Below are 23181 nucleotides of genomic sequence, written 5' to 3'. Positions count from 1 at the left end.
AAAATACACAAAGCAATCACTCCTATAAATACATCGGCTACACCACTGCAATTTCACAACCAGTCCTACAACCCTTTAGATCACGTATCATCAACAGACACGAAGAAAGTAAATTGGAAAAAGAAAACACTACATGGCAAGCACCCATATCATCTAACACAGCCACGCATCGATCAAGACGCATCCAACACACGGCTAACAAAAGGCAATATATACAGTGAGACGGAAGGATTCATGATTGCAATACAGGATCAGACAATAAACACCAGACATTACAGCAAGCATATTATTAAAGATCCCAACACCACAACAGATAAAAGCAGACTTTGCAAACAACAAATAGAAACAGTAGATCACATAACAAGCGGATGTACAATACTAGCAAATACAGAATACCCCAGAAGACATGACAATGTAGCAAAAATAATACATCAACAACTTGCCATACAACATAAACTAATAAAACAACATGTTCCCACATACAAGTATGCACCACAAAATGTACTGGAGAATGATGAATTCAAATTATACTGGAACAGAACCATTATAACAGATAAAACACCACCACACAACAAACCTGACATCATGCTCACCAATAAAAAGAAGAAATTAGCACAACTAATCGAAATATCCATACCCAATACAACATATATACAGAAGAAAACAGGAGAAAAAATTGAAAAATACATCCAACTGGCTAAGGAAGTCAAGGACATGTGGCATCAGGATAAAGTTGACATTATACCAATTATACTATCAACTACAGGAGTCATACCACACAATATCCACCAGTACATCAACGCAATACAGCTACATCCAAACTTATATGTACAACTACAGAAATCTGTAATTATTGATACATGTTCAATTACCCGAAAGTTCCTAAATGCAATGTAACATATACCGTACAGTTAAAAGGAAGTGACGCTTGATCAAGGTCCGCGTCACTTTCCATTTTTAACCAGACCTAAGGTCTGAGAAAGGAAAGATAATAATAATAATTATAATTATTATTTCTTTACTTTCTCAGACGTTAAGTCTGGTTAAAAATGGAAAGTGACGCGGACCTTGATCAAGCGTCACTTCCTTTTAACTGTATGGTATGTGTTATATTGCATTTAGGAACTTTCGGGTAATTGAACATGTATCAATAATTACAGATTTCTGTAGTTGTACATATAAGTTTGGATGTAGCTGTATTGCATTGAGGTACTGGTGGATATTGTGTGGTATGACTCCTGTAGTTGATAGTATAATTAGTATAATGTCAACTTTATCCTGATGCCACATGTCTTTGACTTCCTCAGCCAGTTGGATGTATTTTTCAATTTTTTCTCCTGTTTTCTTTTGTATATTTGTTGTATTGGGTATGGATATTTCGATTAGTTGTGATAATTTCTTCTTTTTATTGGCGAGTATGATGTCAGGTTTGTTATGTGGTGTTGTTTTATCTGTTATAATGGTTCTGTTCCAGTATAATTTGAATTCATCATTCTCCAGTACACTTTGTGGTGCATACTTGTATGTGGGAATGTGTTGTTTTATAAGTTTATGTTGTAAGGCAAGCTGTTGATGTATTATTTTTGCTACATTGTCATGTCTTCTGGGGTATTCTGTATTTGCTAGTATTGTACATCCGCTTGTTATGTGATCTACTGTTTCTATTTGTTGTTTGCAAAGTCTGCATTTATCTGTTGTGGTATTGGGATCTTTAATAATATGCTTGCTGTAATGTCTGGTGTTTATTGTTTGATCATGTATTGCAATCATGAATCCTTCCATCTCACTGTATATATTGCCTTTTCTTAGCCATGTGTTGGATGCATCTTGATCGATGTGTGGCTGTGTTAGGTGATATGGGTGCTTGCCATGTAGTGTTTTCTTTTTCCAATTTACTTTCTTCATATCTGTTGATGTTATGTGATCTAATGGGTGGTAGAACTGGTTATGAAATTGCAGTGGTGTAGCCGATGTATTTATATGAGTGATTGCTTTGTGTATTTTGCTAGTTTCTGCTCGTTCTAGAAAGAATTTTCTTAAATTGTCTACCTGTCCATAATGTAGGTTTTTTGTATCGATGAATCCCCTTCCTCCTTCCTTTCTGCTTAATGTGAACCTCTCTGTTGCTGAATGTATGTGATGTATTCTATATTTGTGGCATTGTGATCATGTAAGTGTATTGAGTGCTTGAGGTCTGTGTTACTCCATTTCACTACTCCAAATGAGTAGGTCAATATTGGGATAGCGTAAGTATTTATAGCTTTTGTCTTGTTTCTTGCTGTCAATTCTGTTTTCCGTATTTTTGTTAGTCTTTGTCTATATTTTTCTTTTAGTTATTCTTTAATATTTATAGTATCTATTCCTATTTTTTGTCTGTATCCTAGATATTTATAGGCATCTGTTTTTTCCATCGCTTCTATGCAGTTGCTGTGGTTATCCAATATGTAATCATCTTGTTTAGTGTGTTTTCCCTTGACTATGCTATTTTTCTTACATTTGTCTGTTCCAAAAGCCATATTTATATCATTGCTGAATACTTCTGTTATCTTTAGTAATTGGGTGAGTAGTTGATTTGTTGCTGCCAGTAGTTTTAGATCATCCATGTATAGCAAATGTGTGATTTTGTGTGGGTATGTTCCAGTAATACTGTATCCATAATTTGTATTATTTAGCATGTTGGATAGTGGGTTCAGAGCAAGGCAGAACCAGAAAGGACTTCATGAGTCTCCTTGGTATATTCCACACTTAATCTGTATTGGCTGTGATGTGATATTATTTGAATTTGTTTGGATATTAAGTGTGGTTTTCCAATTTTTCATTACTATGTTTAGGAACTGTATCAATTTAGGATCTACTTTGTATATTTCCAATATTTGTAGTAACCATGAGTGGGGTACACTATCAAAAGCTTTTGGTAATCAATGTATGCATAGTGCAGCGACCTTTGTTTAGTTTTAGCTTGATATGTCACCTCTGCATCTATTATCAGTTGCTCTTTACATCCTCGTGCTCCTTTGCAACAGCCTTTTTGTTCTTCATTAATTATTATTATTATTATTATTATTATTTCTTTCTTTTCTCAGACGTTATGTCTGGTTAAAAATGGAAAGTGACGTGGACCTTGATCAAGCGTGGCTTCCTTTTAACTGTACGGTATATGTTACATTGCATTTAGGAACATGTATCAATCATTACAGATTTCTGGAGTTTTTTATTTTGGATGTAGCTGTATTGCGTTGATGTACTGGTCGATATTGTGTGGTATGACTCCTGGATAATCCTGGATGACATTATTATTATTATTATTATTATTATTATTATTATTATTATTATTATTATTGCTGTTGTTGTTGCTACTATACAAATTTTTATGGGGTTTTCACAGCTAACCTGATCACAGCTTGGAACACCTTCCAAAGGCAAGGCACATTGTAACTCTGATTGAAAGTATCAGCCATTGTCTCCGTGCTTAGAACCCATCACTCATAGAGGCTTAAAATTACCTTCCCTCCAATGTGACATCACAGCAGTAGAATTTTCGATGGGGAGCGGGTCGCGCAAGCAAGTTTTTATACTATGAATCCCACTTATTTCTAACAATCTCGACTGAGCTTATGCTATGCCATGACAATAAACAAAGCACAAGATCAGACACTGGGTGCTGTGGGCGTGGACCTTAGTGTCAGTTGCTTTTCACAAGGCCAGCTCTATGTGGCTCACTCCCATGTTCGTTCACTACTAATTCAAACATTGTATACAAAGATGCTTTGTAAGTCAAAAATAAATTTCATTCATATGAAGTCAGCCACAGCTATAAATAAATACCCAGGCAACACCGGGCTTCCCAGTTAGTAATCAAAATATCTGTAATAAAGGGTGAACAATGCAATAGTTGTTCTACATTTTTCTTATCTGGGAGCTGTACATGTTTAAAGGGAAATGGTAAATTGTTACAACTAAGTTGGATTCAGGCTATAAAAACCCACATTGCTTCCCATAAAAAATTCCATTTCTGTGATGTTACGTAGGAGGGAAGTAACTTCAAGTCTCTGTGAGTGAAGGTTTCTGAGGGGCAAGATAATGCATGACACTCTCCACCGGTTATGTCATGCCTTACTTTCAGAAGAGTTTCCAAAGAGCAAATTCAAGCCTGATGTTCTTGAGCTGCGGCAGTCTCACTTCACGATCTTCACTTGATTCTTCAGACCAAATTGTCCTCAGTCTTTTGGCTATTAAAGTGTATTCAGAAAAACTTTACTGTTTTCTAGGCATTTTTGTTGTCTGTTATTTTCTATTTTTAATCTTTCACTTTTCCATTTATTTTTCATTCCCCAATTCTGCTCTTCCCCTGCTACAGACACATTTCTTTACTCTGATTTAATTTTGTCATCACACTGTATCATCTTTTGCTTCACTTGTCTAGACCCCCATATCTCTATCCTCTCTTCTCCTTAACTCCAGAAATCCCACTTTTCCCATTCTAAATTACAGCTTCACCCACCCAATTCAATATTAAAGTTATGAACATTGATTATGATGTACATGTGCTATCTCTTGAAAGACTCCACAATTAAATTTAGTTCTGAAGTACACAAAAATAGCTGCTCTTTTTTTATGTGCCCGTACACGACTCATCTTTATCAAGGAGCTAAACAATACTCTGTTCTTTTCACAATCTTTTACTTATCATCCCCAATTGTCTTTAAATCATTTCTTACCATGATGTTCTCACCACATAAATACAGTTAACACATGTATACACATACCACAAAGGGACAGCATTGTTCACTTCCAACTCAGAATAAAATAATCAGTTTATTTTCAATATACAAGATAAAGGTCTAAAGTACAAAGGAAACAGACCAAGGGAAAGCAAACATAACAAAAACACACAGATATATTACATCCCTAATGAATGAAAGAACTAAGGAGTATCACTTTATGTTGTTAGTTTTACCTCACTGACTGTATTCATTGTTGACACTAACATCCGTTTCTCATTTTCCAGTGAGATAAATCGTCCCCTACCATTATTATTTATGTTTGCTGATTGTGCGATATTTTGAGCATTGCCCTGAAAACAAAAACAAAAAAATTATACAAAATTATTCAAATTAAATGATGAATTACACTCTGCACTATATTCAAGATCAACAATCCTGAGTCTAGACATCCTGCCTCAATCATTCCTACATTTTGTTAAAAATTTCATGAATGGTTATTATATAGAAGTTCTCTCATTTCCCACCTCATGAACAAGTTAAACACAGGATTTGGTGGTACAGTACTATTCATTTCCTATATACAACACAAATTGTAACAAACAAAAGTATCAAAGCAAAAATAAAAATTAACATCTCCATAAGTTTCTAGGGAAAATAAATGAAATGACAATTAGTACCGAGTCATTACTGCCACTAGAAATGTAGCCAAAAGATGGTACTGCTATTTCTGCACTGTCCGCCCCTTGAGATGTGGAAGCAACTGCTGGAGTATTATAATCTTTATACATACTTTTCAAAGATACACCACTCGTATTTTTCTGCTTCTTATTCAGTGAGAGTGGAGCAGTCTGTACGCTACTTGTTACTTCAGTTTCTGCTGTATTTGTTTGTAAATGTTCATCACTTGTATGTCCAAGATGGGCGATATTGGTTCTGCCTTCATTAGAAGCCACAGTAAGATTTTGTGGATATTCCGCTGTTCTCTGAGTTCTAAGATGGGTGGCATTATTTCTGCCTTCATTAGAATTCAGAGAAAGATTCTGAGGATATTCAGTTGAATTTTTTGGGGCAAGATGGATGACATTATTTCTGCCTTCATTAGAAGACAGAGTCAAGTTTTGCGAATAGTCAGCTGATACTGTGACTTGACAATCCCCTCCAGTGGATACAATACTTATTTGTGCTGATGCACCAACTGAAGAATTATTCCTCAAGTACAATGCTGTATGCTGATCTTCTGCATTAACATTAACTTCTTTTTGAAAACTGAAAGGAAGGCTGGCACCACAAATTTTTCCGGCATTTATATAACAAAATTGATAAAAGCGATCACGTGGTGGCAGTCGACAAGCTGAAACAAAGAAACAAACAAAAGAAAAAATGTTGCGTGTGCAAAATGCTAATATTCAACTCACATATTCCTAAAATAATATCACACAAATTTCAATGAAAGTAACAGTTCATTCATTAAAGCAATGTATCAAGAATTATGTATGTTACTGTAACTGCAGAGTTGGCCATGGCTATGATTCTACATTGCATACATATGCTATCTACGTCTATGTTCTGCACTGCACCAGCCTCAAATTACTTAAATAAATTTAAAATGCCAACAAAATTATTTAAATCAGATCTGTGAGTAAATAAAAGTTCTATCTTCTTGTGCTCAAAACTGCAGCAAGACAGTAGCATTATCACAGACTATTCTTACAAAAAATTTAAAAGTATGCAAGCAGTTTAATAAATATCAATGAAAAATCACTTATTTCATATTCCATATAGTAAAGAAAGTAGAACTAGTGAAGCTTCTAATGGTATACTACTACCTGCATAAAATATATAAGAAATAGTAGCCCATGTGTCAAAAGACACATCACTGGTACACAGCAGCTCCTCTAAGCAAGTCTAACAGTACAAAATGAAGAAAACCCCAATTTAAAGCAAACTCAGTTGTTAAGCATGACTTACTTTCCAATTGTTTATGTACAAGTGAATCCAAAGATTATGTTCAATTCAAAAAAAATCACAAAAATATCTGTATCTTTCTCGTTATATAAATCCATGACGAGGTTTACTTTCGTCTCCACTTAATGTATTTCAGTTAAAAAATACTTCTTGCATCAGTCACAATTTCACCTGACCATTTATGGTACAATTCATGAACTACAAACACCCCTTCACAAGGAAATACTACATGTTACCTACAGTCCGTTGTGCACGTGTAAATTTTACAGGAAGACAGTGGAATGAAAAAAGACATGCACTCGCAACTAGCAACACTGAGCAGCAGAGAGACAGAAGGTTGGTTGGTTTGGGGGAGAGGACCAAACATCAAGGTCATCCGTCCCATTGGATTAGGGATGGTTGTGGAAGGAAGATGGCTGTGCCCTTTCAAAGGAACCATCATACATTTGCCTGAAGCAATTAGAGAAATCACAAAAAAACTTAAATCACGACGGCCGGACGCAGGTTTGAGCCATCATCCTCCCAAAAGCAAGTCCTGTGTGATAACCACTGTGCCACCTCACTTGGTGTTACAAACACAGCACACAATGCAATGCAAAGCAACACATCGGGGTTACTGTGCATCTCCCCCCCCGAAGCGCACGCGCACGCGCGCGCGCGCGCGCACGCACGCACACACACACACACACACACACACACACACACACACACACACACACACACACAGAGAGAGAGAGAGAGAGAGAGAGAGAGAGAGAGAGAGAGAGAGAGAGAGAGAGAGAGAGAGAGAGAGAGAGAGAGAGAGATTGGGGGGGGGGGGCCTTGTATGCTCTGATGAGGGAATCAAATTTAGTTGCTAAGCTACAGCCTGTCTGCCGCTGTTACTGCATCTGAAGAGGACTGAAAGAAGCCAACCTTCAACCCAGAAAGCCAGCTACAGGTCCAGAACTTACCACAGAACATTGCACAGCTCAACTACGTTTCACAAGGGGATATCGTGGCTGAAGAGTACAACAATGGAAGCAAGTGGTGTTCATCGATGAGTAATGATTTGACCTGCAGTCAACTGATAGAAGGAAAGAAGATTAGAGATAAATGTCCCATGGACAGTGAGGTTATTAAGGCAGAATGGTAGAGAGATGCCTTTTCAGGATGGTTCTTTGACGGTGTGGGCATGAATCTATGTGACTGCAAAGACAGATTTGGTCTTTGCAGAGCATGGGAGCCTTACAGCACACTGGTATGTGAAGGAAACCCTTTTGGAGCATGTTGTGTCTTTTACTCCAATTATTGCTGATGGTTTTACACTAATACATGACAATACATGCCCATGTGTGAGAATTATGCAAGAGTTCTTGGATGAAATGGAGATTCATAACAGGCTTGGCCTGCTCGAAGCCCCCAATTTGAATGAGCATGTTTGGGACCAGCCAGGCATAGGAGCCTGTCAGCATTATTCAAAAATCCCACAGGCCATTCTGAAAGAATTGGAGATGATTCCTCATGAGGACTTTGCAGCAATAATAAGAAGCCTGCCTAAGAGGTTGGATGTTGTGATTGGTGTAAGAGGAGGGAATACATGCTCTTGGAAGATGTGAATAGAGGTCTGCAAAGTGAAGTGCGAAGTACAGGAAACCAAAACAGCGCTGCTTCCACATCTTTGGCTTAATTTGTTTATAACCATCTTTTCTCATTGTAAACACCTAGGTGATACTGTGTCACAATATTTTATCATAAAATGTAGACTAGTAATCATAAAAATGACTGGAATTTAAAATAAAAATTTTAATAAATTGCAGTGTTGCATTTTTGTGCCATTCAGCATAGTAACCTGAATGTTAAGTTTTGTCCGCTCCTTCATTAATATAATGATATATTTCTGTTGCCTGAACAATTTCTAAGTTGCTCCTGAGTTCCCCAAAATATTATTCAACATTTCAATGTTGAGTTAATATATGCAACATATCTGGCCCTGATATGGTTACACAACAGACAATTTCTTAGTATTGAGTTTATGAAACATGTTGTGTTCAATTTTCTATTAATATAGTCTGTCAGTGTATCCATTTCAGGTTCTGTTACATAAAAACATCTAAATTTTTTGCATGCACTGTTTTGGCAATTGTTTGCGCATTTACTTTAATGAGGATTATTCGCTGTCCTAATCTATGTGGTAAATATATTATTGAAACAGTTTTTTCAAGACTTAAAATTTTAAGTTGTTTGCATCAAAGTACTCTACCACATCCTCTGTTAAAGCCTTAATCAGGGTGTATACACATACAAGAAAAATATTCCCGAGTTTTTTTACAGATCTCCAAGTTAAAAGTACACTCTTTTCCAGGCGAAAGTATATTTTTTCCATGTTAAGTGACAATATACTTTCCCTTGGAGCTGTAAAACTTTCAGTCCTTTGAATGGTAAAGGTTTTATACACCGCTGCAGAAGTTCCCAGCACTTTATGAAAAAACATATTTTGGAAAGATCTTTCATGTGCGGGAACATGTACACTGTATATTTTCTTATTATGAAAGCAAAAGTACGAGTTTCTCCAAATACAGCATGGTAGCTTCCGACACACTAAAATCGAGACTGCGAAGTGCTTTTGTCAGCTATCATAGCTCATGTCATGTGATCTCACCAGGCAATGATAGCAGATATTCAGAGCAAAGGACATGTAATGTAGTCAGCCAAGCAACATCGCTGTTAAGTAGTGCGAACACACAAATAGGAAAAGCTAATGGTTTAAATTAATATACATACAGTATAGCTACAAGAAAAGCTAAGCCTTTAAATGTAACACAAATCAAAAATATTTTGCTGCTTTTTTTTTTTCCTTCGAAGGTGTGGTTAGGCAGGATCCTACGAGCACAGCTTAAATTGCAGCAGCTGAAAATTATTGACAAGCATTATTATAAATTTCATTGCTATGCACCAAATATTTTGTATGTTACCTGGCTGAATTACATGTTCTGTTAAGCACTTCAACTTGTCCACAGAAAACCAAATTATGTGTAAAATTGCTCAAAACTCACGTCACCCTTTTTTTTTTTTTTTTTTTTTTTTTGAGGATGATTATACTTTTTTCCCTTTGTTATTGCATGGTATTTTTAGCATGTGTTACCCTTTAAGCTACGTCAAAACAAATGTGCCAGTAAAATTTTAAGTAATGGCTTAAAAGGTTGGTCTTCTGGGCCTGTAATTTTTCTAATGGTTGATCCTCAAAGTATAAAGCTACAAATGAGAGTCAAACACTCCGTGATTTAAGACATTCATCACTCACTCTCACACATTACATAATTCGTTTTGCATAAAAGAAAATTCTCAAATTACAATTATAATATTTTTCCGTGACTTCTTAGAAACGTACACAGTTGTGACGTCATGCTCGTTGAAAGCAGTTTGTTGTTACCAAGTATTGCACAGTTTTCGTCCTCAACACTTTAACACATCTTTGGGTCTACAGACACTTGTGCGTGCACTATGTTTTGTTGTTGTAAATGCCACATTTTCTCTGCAACTTAAGTTTTATTTTGGTGGTGTTCTCTCATTTATATTTTATTGCTGCAATATTACTCTGCAGTAGTGGCTAAAGTGAAATTCTTCATTTGAGTATCAGTTCTTATCAGTCAAAATTACAAAAATTTAATTGGAAACTAAAATAATGATGAATTCCTGCGTGTTTCCTCGATGAAAATAATTCCCACATTTATCCCAGATTTCCTGGTTGTCCCAGCTTGTATACATACACCCTGTTAATGAACTTTTCAAGTATTTCTATGGTATTCTGTCTTAATAAGACACTGATGTCATCTGAAAATTGATGTATTTTTAAGTTTAGGTCATTTGCCTACAGTAAAAACAGAACTGGGCTCAATACAGTGTGCCACCTTCTTCATGTGTTATTAACTGTTTTCTTTAATGTAGACAGGATTAAATTCAGTTACATTCTGCTTCCCTAATACTCAAATTCTCTACCTTTTAAAATAGCTTAGTTCAGCAGGGAAAAACAAAATATCAGCAACACACCCAATGGAGGCAACCAAAAAGAAAGTGGGGGGGGCGGGGGGGGGGGGGGGGGGGGGAGAGAGAATCAGTTGTCAGAGAGCACTGCCTGGAATTTAATCATGGCATGAGATGCACCAAGATCAGTATTGTGCTGTAAACTCCAAATCTATAGGACATTAATAAAGGAATCCATTAAATTAGAGTATCATAAAACCTAGCACTGCTTACAATCTTACTCTATCTGTTAATATTCCACTGAATCTCATTTGCTAGGTTAAAAATGCCATGAGGACATTCACTTCATGGAATACCAGCTTGGCACTGGGAAATAAATATGCATCAAAGGTTGTAACAGGTATTGCGAGTTGAACTCTGGCATAGATGATAGTGGAGCACTGTAAAAAACAAAGTGTGGTTTGATTCCAGGCAGAAGGCATATCAAGACCACTGCATGTAACATCTGACAAAATTAGCTCATCAAAAAATTGCACATACAAATGGAATCCTCAAAGTCCAACATATTCAGAAATACTGCTTCTATTAATCAACATAAGAAACAGCAGAAGCTATTCACCTCCTGTCCATTTCATAATAGTTATAATGTATATACGAAATTCTTCTGAAAAACTTTGGCACTTTTTAAACAGATCCCATAACTATGCTTCAAAGTAGAAATAATTGCAATGAATTATTCAAATAAGCAAATATTGTCTGTGTGCTATTTAAGAGTTGGTCGTGGTTGGTGGTGCTGTCATTTGTGGAAGTGATCTCTTGCAAAAACTGTTCTGAAATTTAGAAATGTTTCCAGACTTAGTGGCAGTACTACACTATAAATACATAAAAAAAACTGCCAGTATCTTTTAAGTACAACATCAACAACAAATCATAACCAACAAACACTGAGATCACTCAAAAACACCACCAATAGAACTCATATGTGAGGAAGGATTAGTATATTAATATTACAGTGCTGAAAGCAACCATGGGTATGGTGTTACATAGGTGGGTTATGGGGGCACCCTTCCCAAGAGAGAAGTAGCTTATAAAAGACACACAGCAGCTCATACTTGGGTGTTGCTCACAACTCTGTGTGCTACTTATCAAGTTGAAATAACTGAATATATATATATATATATATATATATATATATATATATATATATATATATATATATATATAAAAAGGATCATTTTCGAACATGAAAGGTTCATTTGGTTGGTGCAAGAGTACTACAGCAAAGCTCAATGAACTCCAGCCAATATTTCACATGAATGGTGTCACACATCATATCATCAAAAAACTACTTTTAAATTTGCTGTCACAAAAAACGTGGATACAATGTACACCATGATTAAAAGGAGAGATGCACAGAGAAGTATATAGGCATTAATTATTCCCCAAATGTCTCTCTGCAAGACACCACCTTATAGAAGCACAGTCTGTGCGAGTGGAGAGGCCTGCATGTTTGCAAGAAGATGAAGGCTATGCTGGTGGCAGCAAAGCTACTGGCATGGTCTCCCATGCCACGCAGGCCTCAGTAGATGAGCCATACGAAGAGTGTCCCACAACGCCCTATCTCTCCTCTATCCATGCCCATAGTCCTTCCCCAATTCCCCAGATACCCAACCCAGAAAGATAAATGGAGGGGACTACATGGTCTCGAACAAAGACCCCCCCCCCCCCCCCCAAAAAAAAAAAAAAAAAAAAAAAAAAAAAAAAAAAAAAAAAAAAAAAAAAAGAAAAAAAACTCTCAGAGCATAGGGGGTAATCAGATCCCTTCCCTTCTACCTCTAAGACAGGAAACAGGAGGATAATGGCGGAGTGTAATACTCCCACTTCTCAAGATAAATGGATCCATAAAAAACCAAGGCAGGAAATAGGGAAGCAGACCTACAGTACTGCAGTCTTGGTTTTAATGATGGCAGTTATCCAACAAGGACATCCACTGGTCAACATCACATTGCAGTAGATGGAGTTTGTTCAAATAGCCCTCTTTCAAAAGATTTGGAAGGTCTTTCTGGACAAAGGTGCTCTTATTTTTGCCTGTGAGGTGATGGGAGCTGTGGAGTGCCTTAAGGGAATGGTACTCAAAATACCTCCGTGGGACAGAGAAAAGCTGGTGGTCAAGACAGCAGCTGAGCTTGCCAAGACCGCAAAGGTATCAATTTGGGTACCAAAACTTCTTAAGGATACTCCTCTAAAAAATAAGGGGGTTGGGTTGGGTTGTTTGGGGGAAGAGACCAAACAGCGAGGTCATTGGTCTCATCATATTAGGGAAGGAAGGGGAAGGAAGTCGGCCGTGCCCTTTCAAAGGAACCATCCCGGCATTTGCCTGGAGCGATTTAGGGAAATCATGGAAAACCTAAATCAGGATAACCGGACGCGGGATTGAACCGTCAACCTCCCAAAAAATAAGGATGCAGAACCAGAAGATCTGAACAGAGGATTGGAGGGTAATCAACTGAAAGGTTGTATTGGACAGCCAAACCGTTGTGGTGGAAGCCGGTGAAAAATCCTTGCCAGCAACACGACGACAGGACCTGAAAGTTTACCCTGTGTTCTTACAGGTTGCAACCAGGATAATCAAAGACATTAGAAGGAAGCATGATGGCAAGTTGGAGGCTGTAAGTGTTGCAGACGAACCTACAGAACAGCATAGGGGTGAATGCCATCTTGAATCGTCTTCTGGGAAGACAGAATGTGGACACAGCCCTCATACAGGAACACTAACTACTTAAAGGGGACATTTCAGGCCTCGGAGGAACTGGAGTTAAGCTGATTTATGCTAGAAATCTAAAGAACCCCAGAACATTCATTTACATTAAAAATGAAATTTCTTTTATTCTATTCTTTCAGTGATGAACTCCCTTGCCCAGTATGCTGAAGGTCTCGCTAAACCCTTCACAGACAGGCACTAGTCCGCAGACGTAGTCCATTAACAGATCTCTTGTGCCATTTCCTTCACACACCCCCAATCCTCCCACCTCCCCCAACAACAGGCTACAGAGAAGTGCACCCTTCATCAGCCAATACCACCCCAGATTGTAACAACTAAACCACATCCTTCGTCAGGGCTTTAGGGCTCTGATTATCTATCGCCATGCCTTGAAATAGGTAAATTCTATCAAAGAGCCTTCCCAGCCCTCCTAAAGTGTGTTCTGTCGCCCACCCAACCCTCACAACTTCCTAGCACATATTTATGCCACTCCCAATTCCAACCCCTTGCCGCAAGGATCATATCCCTGTGGAAGACTCAGGTGCAAGACCTGCACAGTCCACCCACCCAGCACTTGCTATTCCAGTCCTATCACAGCTTAACCTACCCCAACAAAGGCTGGGCCACTTGCAGAAGCAGCCATGTCATATACCAACTCTGCTTCAATCACTGCACAAATTTTTAGATTGGTATGACTACCAACCAGCTGTCCATCAGAATGAATGGCACTCCAAACTGAGGCTAAAAGCAAAGTAGATCACCCTGTGGCACAACATGCAGGTGAACATAATGTAGTTGAATTCAATGACTGCTTCACAATCTGGACACTCTGGACCCACCCCTCCACCAACAGCTTTTCTAAACTGCACATACGAGAATTACACTTACAATACATTCTCTGTTCCCAAAACTATCCCGCTCTCAGCCTACAGTAACCTACTGTCCCCGCAACCTCCACTCAACAGTTTCTGCTCCTCTGTCCTACCACCACCTCCATATTCATGTCCCCTCACCCTCATTGTGTGTCACCCTGGTCCAATACACCTGCCTGTCTTTCCGCTTCCCTTCTCTTGTCCATCTCCCCCCATCTCCCCCCATCCCCCTTCCCTGACCCACACCTCCCATCACTGCGCCTAGCAGTCTTCATGCCTCAATGAAGTTCCTGCACACTTTGCCAGACAGTGCTCTTCTCTACTCCCACCTGTACCCGCTATCACTTACCCTTCCTCACCCCCTCCACACTGCTGCTTGCATTCAGCATGTCAGTTGCATTCAGGTATAAGCTACCGGAGATGGCGTATGTGTGTGTGGGGAGGGGGGGGGGTGGGGGGGGGGGGGGAGTAGCAATCTATCCTTTTCCTTATATTGTCAACAGTCCAACCTGGAGTTTCCATTGTTTGATTTTGGCTAAGTATGAGACATGTAGAAGCCATCATAACGTATGAGAAAATGACAATCAACACCACCAGTGGGGTGTCCACAAGGAGGGGCTCTTATCCCCACTACTGTGGAACCTAGTGGTGAATGAACTCATCGAACAGTTAAACACTAGAGGCTACTTTTGTCAAGGATATGCAGACAATTTAGTCATAGTAATACTTAGCATATTTGCTAGTACTGTTAGAAAAATAGCACAATGTGCACTAGAAATTGTGGAAAACTGGTACAGAAAAGAGGATCTAAGGATGAGTCCCAAGAAAACTGTTGTAATACCATTTACAAGGAACAAAATCCAGTACACATACTGGAATTTCAAGCTCCTCGATGGAACACTGCCAGGAGAGTGGGTTAGTGAAGTATCTAGGGATAACTCTGAATGTTAAACTATCATGGACTCCTCATATAAATAATATATGCTGCAAGGCAAAAAGTGCTCTCACAAGAACTAGTAGATATTTCCAGAAACAAATATCCACTATTAGAGTGGGGGCAGAGGAGAATTTGCGTAGATGCTAAAAGGATTGTAGCACATTTATTCATACAGCCAAGCAGCTCTGAAATCTCTACCAGCCCCTGCAACAAGGTCAAAGATCCATGGCAAATCATCATACAGCACTTGGGAGACTAGGGAAAGCAACAGAGTAAACCTGTTGTGGGTCCCTGGCCGCTCAGAAATTAGTGGTAATGAACAAGCTGATAGACTGGCCAGGACAGGTGTGACAACGCCATTTATTGGACTGGAACCTGTCCTAAACATCAATAAGACAATGGTAAAATCAAAACTGTGTAGCTGGATCAGGAGGGAGCACATTCAACACTGGACTATGGTTCAAAAACAAAAACATGGCAAGATAATGACGACAAAAGCAATGTTCCAAGAGAAGTTATGTAAAACTTCGTGGCAGATTAAAACTGTGTGCCGGACCGAGACTCAAACTCGGGGCCTTTGCCTTTCACGGGCAAGTTGGTAGAGCACTTGCCCGTGAAAGGCAAAGGTCCCGAGTTCGAGTCTCAGACCAGCACACAGTTTTAATCTGCCACGAAGTTTCATATCAGTGCACACTCCGCTGCAGAGTGAAAATCTCATTCTGAGAAGTTATGTAATCCTCAACTTGAAACAAGCTCACAGTAGGTCCCATGACTGGCTATGAGAACTTCAAGAAAGACCTACACACAGTGGATATAGAGGGAGAAGCCCTTAAATGCAGACTGTGGTGAGGAAGATGAAACCACACCATATGTAATCTTCCAACGGGAAGCTATGGAGGACAAGAGAGACAAAGTGTTTGGGGTGGTTGAGCCTGAAGAAATAATGTCTAAGACGGAACTAGTAAAGGGTCTCCTACCGCTTCTTAAGGGTAGCGGTTGGCTTAATAGAGTCACAGGGAACAAATCCACACAATAAACTAAGTTTTGGTGCAGCAACAGTGGGCAATGGCCATTTTTTTGTCTTCCTGCTTAAATCAAATAAACAAAAATAATGTACATGGTATTCTTGTCATGCTGGGTTTTGAAATCAACCTGACACAATATTGCAACACTGAAATATTTTGTGCTTCATTATGAGAGACTGACACAAAAACTGTCATCATTTCATCAGCAAATTCCTGAGCTAGTAATAGTCGACTGTCATGTTTTGACCTACTGCTTTTTTAGAACATAAAATCTTTGACACCACCCTCTTACCTTTTCCATATGCCACAGTTGTAAGTCTAGGCTGCAGAGTGTGAACTTACGATTAGAACTACACAAAGAGGTCAGCCATTTATAACATTTTGTTTAGATCCAATGTATTGCCGTTTCACCTATCAAATTGTTAGGGACCTGAAAATGTAGCATCTATTTTTGACCAAATTCACACCTAAATTTTTATTTTGTTTCTAATTGATCAGTTGTACAAATCTAAAAGAGTGTCGCACTATGTACCTGAAAATGAAGCCTTTGTGCTTTGAAACTTAGAGTAAAAAGAAGTGGTGATTTGGGAGATTTTTTATTTGAATGTTGGCCCTTTTTTTCTTCTAAAACTGTCTTTGCTCATTTTCTTCTTTTGGCTCTATTTAAGCTTTCAACAAAAGATTGTTTCTGTGGAGAAGTCGCACAATTTTTGAACTTCTGTATTAAGATGTTTCTCGAGATTAATTTCTTTTTCCCACCCAATTTGATGATTAGAAAAATCAGCAGATTATCAATTTTAACATTTCACAGGCATTCTTAGCATAGCCTGACAATATCACATATAAAAAAACAACAAGGTACTTAGCATTGAAGTAGAACCAAAAATAATTATTTGCACTTTCAATGTGGTCAAAATATTGCAACGGGTTTCGTTTTCTGGTCCCGCTGCAGTGCAGTGTTTGGACACTATAAAATGGCGAACTGGCTGCTAGCATAAACAAACTAGAATTCTGACTTCCAGAGTGGACAGGAGCAGTGTAGGGAAATAAGTCCTCTCACAGGGTAGCCAACCTACACCGGCATTCTGCTCCTGGGAAAGCAGAACTTGACTCACAGTCATAGGGATTGCTGATCCCTTCTGGTGTTTTAATGGTCATAAACTCAGTGATGGGCCAGGATTAGGTTTCTCACCCATTTCAAAACAAGAAAAGAACACAACTAGCAACACACAAAGAAAAGGACTCAGTAACAGCTAATGTGCAATTGCTTACTGATGTTGGCAGTGTCATAAACAAGGTAGTTCAGGCCCGACCTCTACTGGTATTTGTTGCAACCACAGTTACAAACTCCTGCTACCTAAAACTGCCATGTTATTTTGAATTTTAACTAGTAGACAAATCTATGCATTTCTTAGTTCAAAGTTGCTATGTCCTACAGTTATAAACAAAAAGCACAAAAGTATTATTTTTGTGTTTTCCCATTTTTGACTCGTTTCCGGGTAAACAATTTTGGTGGGACTTCAAAATTTCACATTCAGCACTCTCAAAATGATATAGACAGCTTGTCAGAAAACTTCATAAACAGCATTCCGCTATTTGGTTTTTCTGAGTACCATTTGACTGGATTACTACAAGAATGGACATGGCAGTTCTGCATGTGTGTCTCTAGGTGGGGCCTTCAAGATACAGAAACTGTGGATGAGGACACAGTTTGTCTTGATTCCCAGAAAGACAATGTGCTCTTCTAGTCAACCAGGTGTAGTACTGGGGGAGGTAAGGTACAACTGGCAGAGGACCACGGGCATTTCAAAGGAAGATTATGGTTTAATATCCTGTCAGCAGGGCTACAAACTTGAGATAGGACTGGAGGTCCTGTTGGACTTTTGGGATGGGATCGCTTCAGTAGACCACGTGGGTAGATATGTCAGATAACTTGCAGACACACACTGGCACTACATAATCACTGCACTTCATAATCATGATAGGGGTGTTTTTGCATGGAGGATGATCACGTCAGCATCAGTTTTGAGATGGAGGATGCTGGTTATATCTGCTGTTGTACAGTAGGTTTCACTGGGGAATGAACTAGGGAAGTAAGACAAGTTCACAAGTTAAAAGTTCTTAGGAAGAGAGGGAGAGGGAGAGGGAGAGAGGGAGAGAGGGAGAGAGAGAGAGAGAGAGAGAGAGAGAGAGAGAGAGAGTGTAAGCTATGATGAAAGCCTTTGCACAAAGGACAATTCTTTATCCTCAGGAGGTGAAATTTTTAGTGCTGCTCACTATCACTAAAGAATTAAAGCTATTAATTCCTTCCATGGAAGAAAAGAGGTATACCTACAGCTTTTGGATGGGAGGGCAGGTCACTCAGAGCCCAGGATCAGAGGGACTCACCTACTGTGAAGATAAGAGACAAATCAGAGCATCACTGAAGGAAAGTATTGGCTAGCTATTAACTTGTGTACATATCTCTCATCCTAGATTTCCTGTCATAGTAAAGTCACAAAATCTCAGGACTGGCGAAAAAGGCAGTCAATTAGTAAAAATGATCAATATGGACATAATATATTACTTTGTTGCTATATATTAAACAAAATAATAACATAGTCCATTTGTAGAGGACATAAAAATCCAAAAAATCAAAATCACCAGTGTCTGGCTGAAAGCTCTGTTCTCAGTTTTGCTATCTACTATTTTGACCCCTTCCCACAACACTGAAAAAAAAATCTATTAACTACATCCAAACTTGCCAAAAGCTAAGAGAAATGCAAATACAGCCAAGGGACAATATTTGCGGTTCTGTCCAAGGTGATCATGGGTGTGCTATATCTGTTGTATAGGCAGGGTATTCGATTTAAAGTTAATTTTAAAAAAATACATTTTCATTGTTAAGTTGTTTAGAAGAAATGCAGCACTACCATGTGGAAGAGAACTGTGAAACTAAACTTTACTACGAGCAGCCATACCCTTAACTATAGTAACATTTCACATTAAAGCCATCACGTAAATTCCATTTTTGTCTACATTAATGAAAGATATGGTAGCATGCTAGAAAAACTCATGTCACTCAAAGATAAAAAGTATTCTGAACTAACTAGCATCACATCATACACTCTACATTTGCGACCAAACCAGTTTCTCTCTCTCATCCACGAATGTAGAGTAGTGAAGATCTGAACTTTTAACGAGTTTTCAATGTAGCCACTACCCCATATGTGTTGGCAGCAATTCTTCACAATGACCACTGATGGATCTTTGACTTTGGTATTTATTAAATCCAGTACATTTCTCACTGTTGGTTTTTTTTTTTTTTTTTTTTTTAAACAGAGATTCCATTTGTGACCAGTTTATCCTGTTTTCCAATCCATGCTGACCTGTTGTTATGATCATAAAAATATTTTATTTGACCTATTTCAAGTTACCCTTTCCACCATGCTTTACAACTATACCACAAACATTCAATTTTGTTGTCATCTAGCTATGTGCAACTTTAAACATCAATAAGTATGTACAAAATAGAAAAAATGCACACAAATTATAGAATTATATGACTAAGTGAATTGCAAACTTGCAGTCTGAAGAAAAAAAGCCTAATGATCTGCACAATTTTGAATATATGTAGCTTATTAATTTCCTATCTAATCTTTGGCAGCATTGTGTTGAAAGTTCTGTGCCAAGGGATATCAGTCACTTCAGTGTTTTATGGACTGTTCATTAGGTATTACCAAAAACATGTTTAAATTGTTATCACAGATGCTAAAATTTATTTGAAATCATTTTTGTTATGTGACAGAGATTTCATGAAGAATAAATGCTCCTGCAAGTCAGAATACTTTTAAGTATACCTTCAAAATAACTCTTCCTTCCCCTCTTTTGGAATCAACTAAGCTTCTTGATGCTCCCAACAAGTAAAATTGTCAGCAGAACATGCAATTTATACAGCAATCGAAGTAATTTTTAAAGCATGCATCATGTCACAGTACTTGAACTGTCAACTGTCGACCCATGACAAGACTTTGGAAACATTTGGTGATAGTGACTAGCAGTGAGGACATATTTATTTGGGCAGTAGCTGTCAAACAAAAGAGAGCTGCTCGCATATTTGTTTGTCAATATGTATCAAGTCAGTGGTAATCTAAATCATGAGAGAAGGATGGCAATGTGAGCCCTGCTCTACCTAATTAGAAGTGCAGAGTCTTAACAGAACAGCCTTTAATGTCAGTTACTTACTCAGTTTCATGTTCCGTGCATCATTTCCACGATACATTGTAATGATGTGAAACAAGTCATTTTACATTCACATTGCAAATGAATTTGTATATACGGCTACATATGGAAAATTTATAAGTTTACTTTTGTTTATTATTATTATTATTATTATTATTTATTATTACTATACACGTTACAGGCCATTTACCAGACCATGCAAAACATTCATGACTACTTGTTCTTCCTGTTCTTCCAGTACTCCATTTGTTCACTAAAGGCTCTCTTCCTTTCTTCCATCCACTTTGGCCTTTGGGCTTTAGGTGCTGTTTTCTCTGACATCACTTCCTACTTTTACATCTTGTGTCTATAGACACCTTTGTCCATGACGTCTCTGAATCTATCTGGGCTTTTTCCAGATTAATTCTGACTTGTGTCATCCAAGGTGTAGTGGTCTTGAGTCTCTGGATGTACCTGACGATTCTGTTGGTGAGTCTGGTCTGTCGGAGTCTGCTTATGTGTCCATAAAATTTTAGTCACCTCTTTCTAATGTCCGCTGCGATGCTGGAGAACTACTCTGTGGTATCCCTGGAGTGAAGCCTATATCCATCGTCCATGAGTTTTGGCCCAATAATTTTCCTAATGATTTCTCTTTCCTGTGTGAAAATGTTCTCAAGGTCAGCCTTTGTGTGTAACATCAGTGTCTCACTACTGTATAGTGCCTCAAGGTTTGATTACAGTGTTGTAGTGATGAATTTTGGTGCAGGTGGACAGACATTTCTTGTTGTAAATTCCTTGTGTTTTGTATAAGGCTCTCTTCATTTTCAATAACATAGTGTTCTGGGCAGTTTTCTCCTTTCCTGTCAGTTCCAGCACTTCACCTAAGTACTTAACGTGTGTAACTATGTTGGTCTTGCCATTATTATTATTATTATTATTATTATTATTATTATTATTTCTCTCCTTTCTCAGACATTATGTCTGGTTAAAAATGGAAAGTGACGCGGACCTTGATCAAGCGTGACTTCCTTTTAACTGTACGGTATATGTTACATTGCATTTAGGAACTTTCGGGTAATTTTTTATTATTATTATTATTATTATTATTATTATTAAATGTACAGATGTGAGTGAATAACTCTTACCCACCATCTTTTATTCATTACAATAAAAGAATTTTTTCTACAGAACAGAAGGATTTGTCAAAGAGATACTTTTTAGTTTGTTCCCAGTTTTTACTTTGCTGTCTGTCACACATTTTATATCATTGGGTAAGCTATCAAAAATTTTAGTTGTTGCATTGTACACTCCTTTCTGCACCAAAGGCAACCTTATTGTGAAGTAATGAACATCATTTTTCCTTCTGGTATTGTAGTCAGGTATATCATTGTTCCTTCAAAACTGCTATGGATTACTTACAACAAACTCTATGAGGAAACAAATATACTGTGAAGCAGTAGTCAGAATGCCCAACTCCTGAAACAGATGTCTGTAAGATAATTGTGGATGAGAATCGTATATTATTCTTACAGCATGTTTTCGAGCAATGAAGGTTTCCTTTCTTAAACACGAGTTACCACAGACCATTATTCCATATGGCATTAATGAATGAAAATATGAAAAATACGCCAACTAACTGATTTCTCTCTTCCCAAGATTTGCAGTGATTTGAGGTGCAAAAGTGGCTGTACCAAGTTGTTTCAGGAGTTCCAAAATGTGTTTTTTCCAGTTTAAATTCTCATCAATATGAAGGCACAATTTTTTGAAGTTTCCATCCTATTTTTTATTTCCTCACCATGTGTCATGCTTGTCACTGGTGTAGAACCTCTAAATGTGCAGAACTTAGAATGTTATGTCTTTTTTAAATAGAGAGTGAGCCTGTTCACACAAAACCAGTCAATGATCCCTTTAAGAACACTGTTTAGCATCTCTTCTGTTGCGGTATGTATGCTTGGACTGATTACAATATTAGTGTTGTCTGCAAAAAGAACTAATTCTGTTCTTTGTATGTTAGGCAGAAGATCGTTTACATGAGGAACAATAGTGGACCTAAGACTGAGCCTTGGGGAACCCCAAATAATAATAATAATAATAATAATAATAATAATAATAATAATAATAATAAAGATTTTATTGTCTTTAGGCCATTACAGCAATTGACAATGTCAAATGAAGTTACAATTTATAATACAGTGTGATAAGGTATTGACTACTGAAATATTTTAGCTTATATTACAATAAATGTACAGTGGGTCATCTGTTGGATTACTGCATTTTACAGTTGAAGAATTCATTGATATCATAGAACGGGTGGGCAATAAACCATTCATGCAGTCTTTCTTTGAATGTATGTTCAGGAAGATCCTGTATGGCATGTGGCAGCTTATTAAATAGCTTGTGCCCTGCGACTTCATAGCTATTTATTGATTTTGATAGTCTGTGGTAAGGCGTGTATGTGTGTTTGATGCTTCTTGTGTTGTAACAATGTACATTTTCTCTACGTTTCACATCTTGTAGGTTCTTCTTCGTAAAGATTAAGACATTGTATATATAGAGGTTTATTACAGTCATAATTTTTTGTTTAGTAAATAAGGGTTTGCAGTGAGCCTTATGTGAAGAATTTGTAATTATCCTAATGGCTTTCTTCTGCAATAATAGGATGTCATGTATATGACTGCAGTTACCCCACAAGATAATGCCATAGGATATTATACTCTGGAAAAATGCAAAATAA

At 37.8% G+C, this 23181-nt stretch overlaps 1 protein-coding gene across 3 annotated transcripts in view; it reads right to left on the bottom strand.

Annotated features, from left to right (window-relative positions):
- The window catches only part of LOC124555042, a 126579-nt gene that overhangs the window by 66378 nt on the left and 37020 nt on the right, over window positions 1-23181 (bottom strand). For all 3 annotated transcript variants that reach the window (XM_047128811.1, XM_047128812.1, XM_047128813.1), the window contains exons 4-5: window positions 5402-6075; window positions 4958-5074 (exon numbers count right to left, since the gene is read on the bottom strand). In XM_047128811.1, coding sequence (XP_046984767.1) covers window positions 4958-5074; window positions 5402-6075 — 791 coding nt within the window. The remainder of the gene's footprint in view (window positions 1-4957; window positions 5075-5401; window positions 6076-23181) is intronic.

The sequence above is a fragment of the Schistocerca americana genome, chromosome X, assembly GCF_021461395.2.
Source record: "Schistocerca americana isolate TAMUIC-IGC-003095 chromosome X, iqSchAmer2.1, whole genome shotgun sequence".
Lineage (NCBI taxonomy): Eukaryota > Metazoa > Arthropoda > Insecta > Orthoptera > Acrididae > Schistocerca > Schistocerca americana.
Note: the sequence above shows the minus strand (reverse complement) of the source record. Positions and strands in the feature narration are given on the sequence as shown.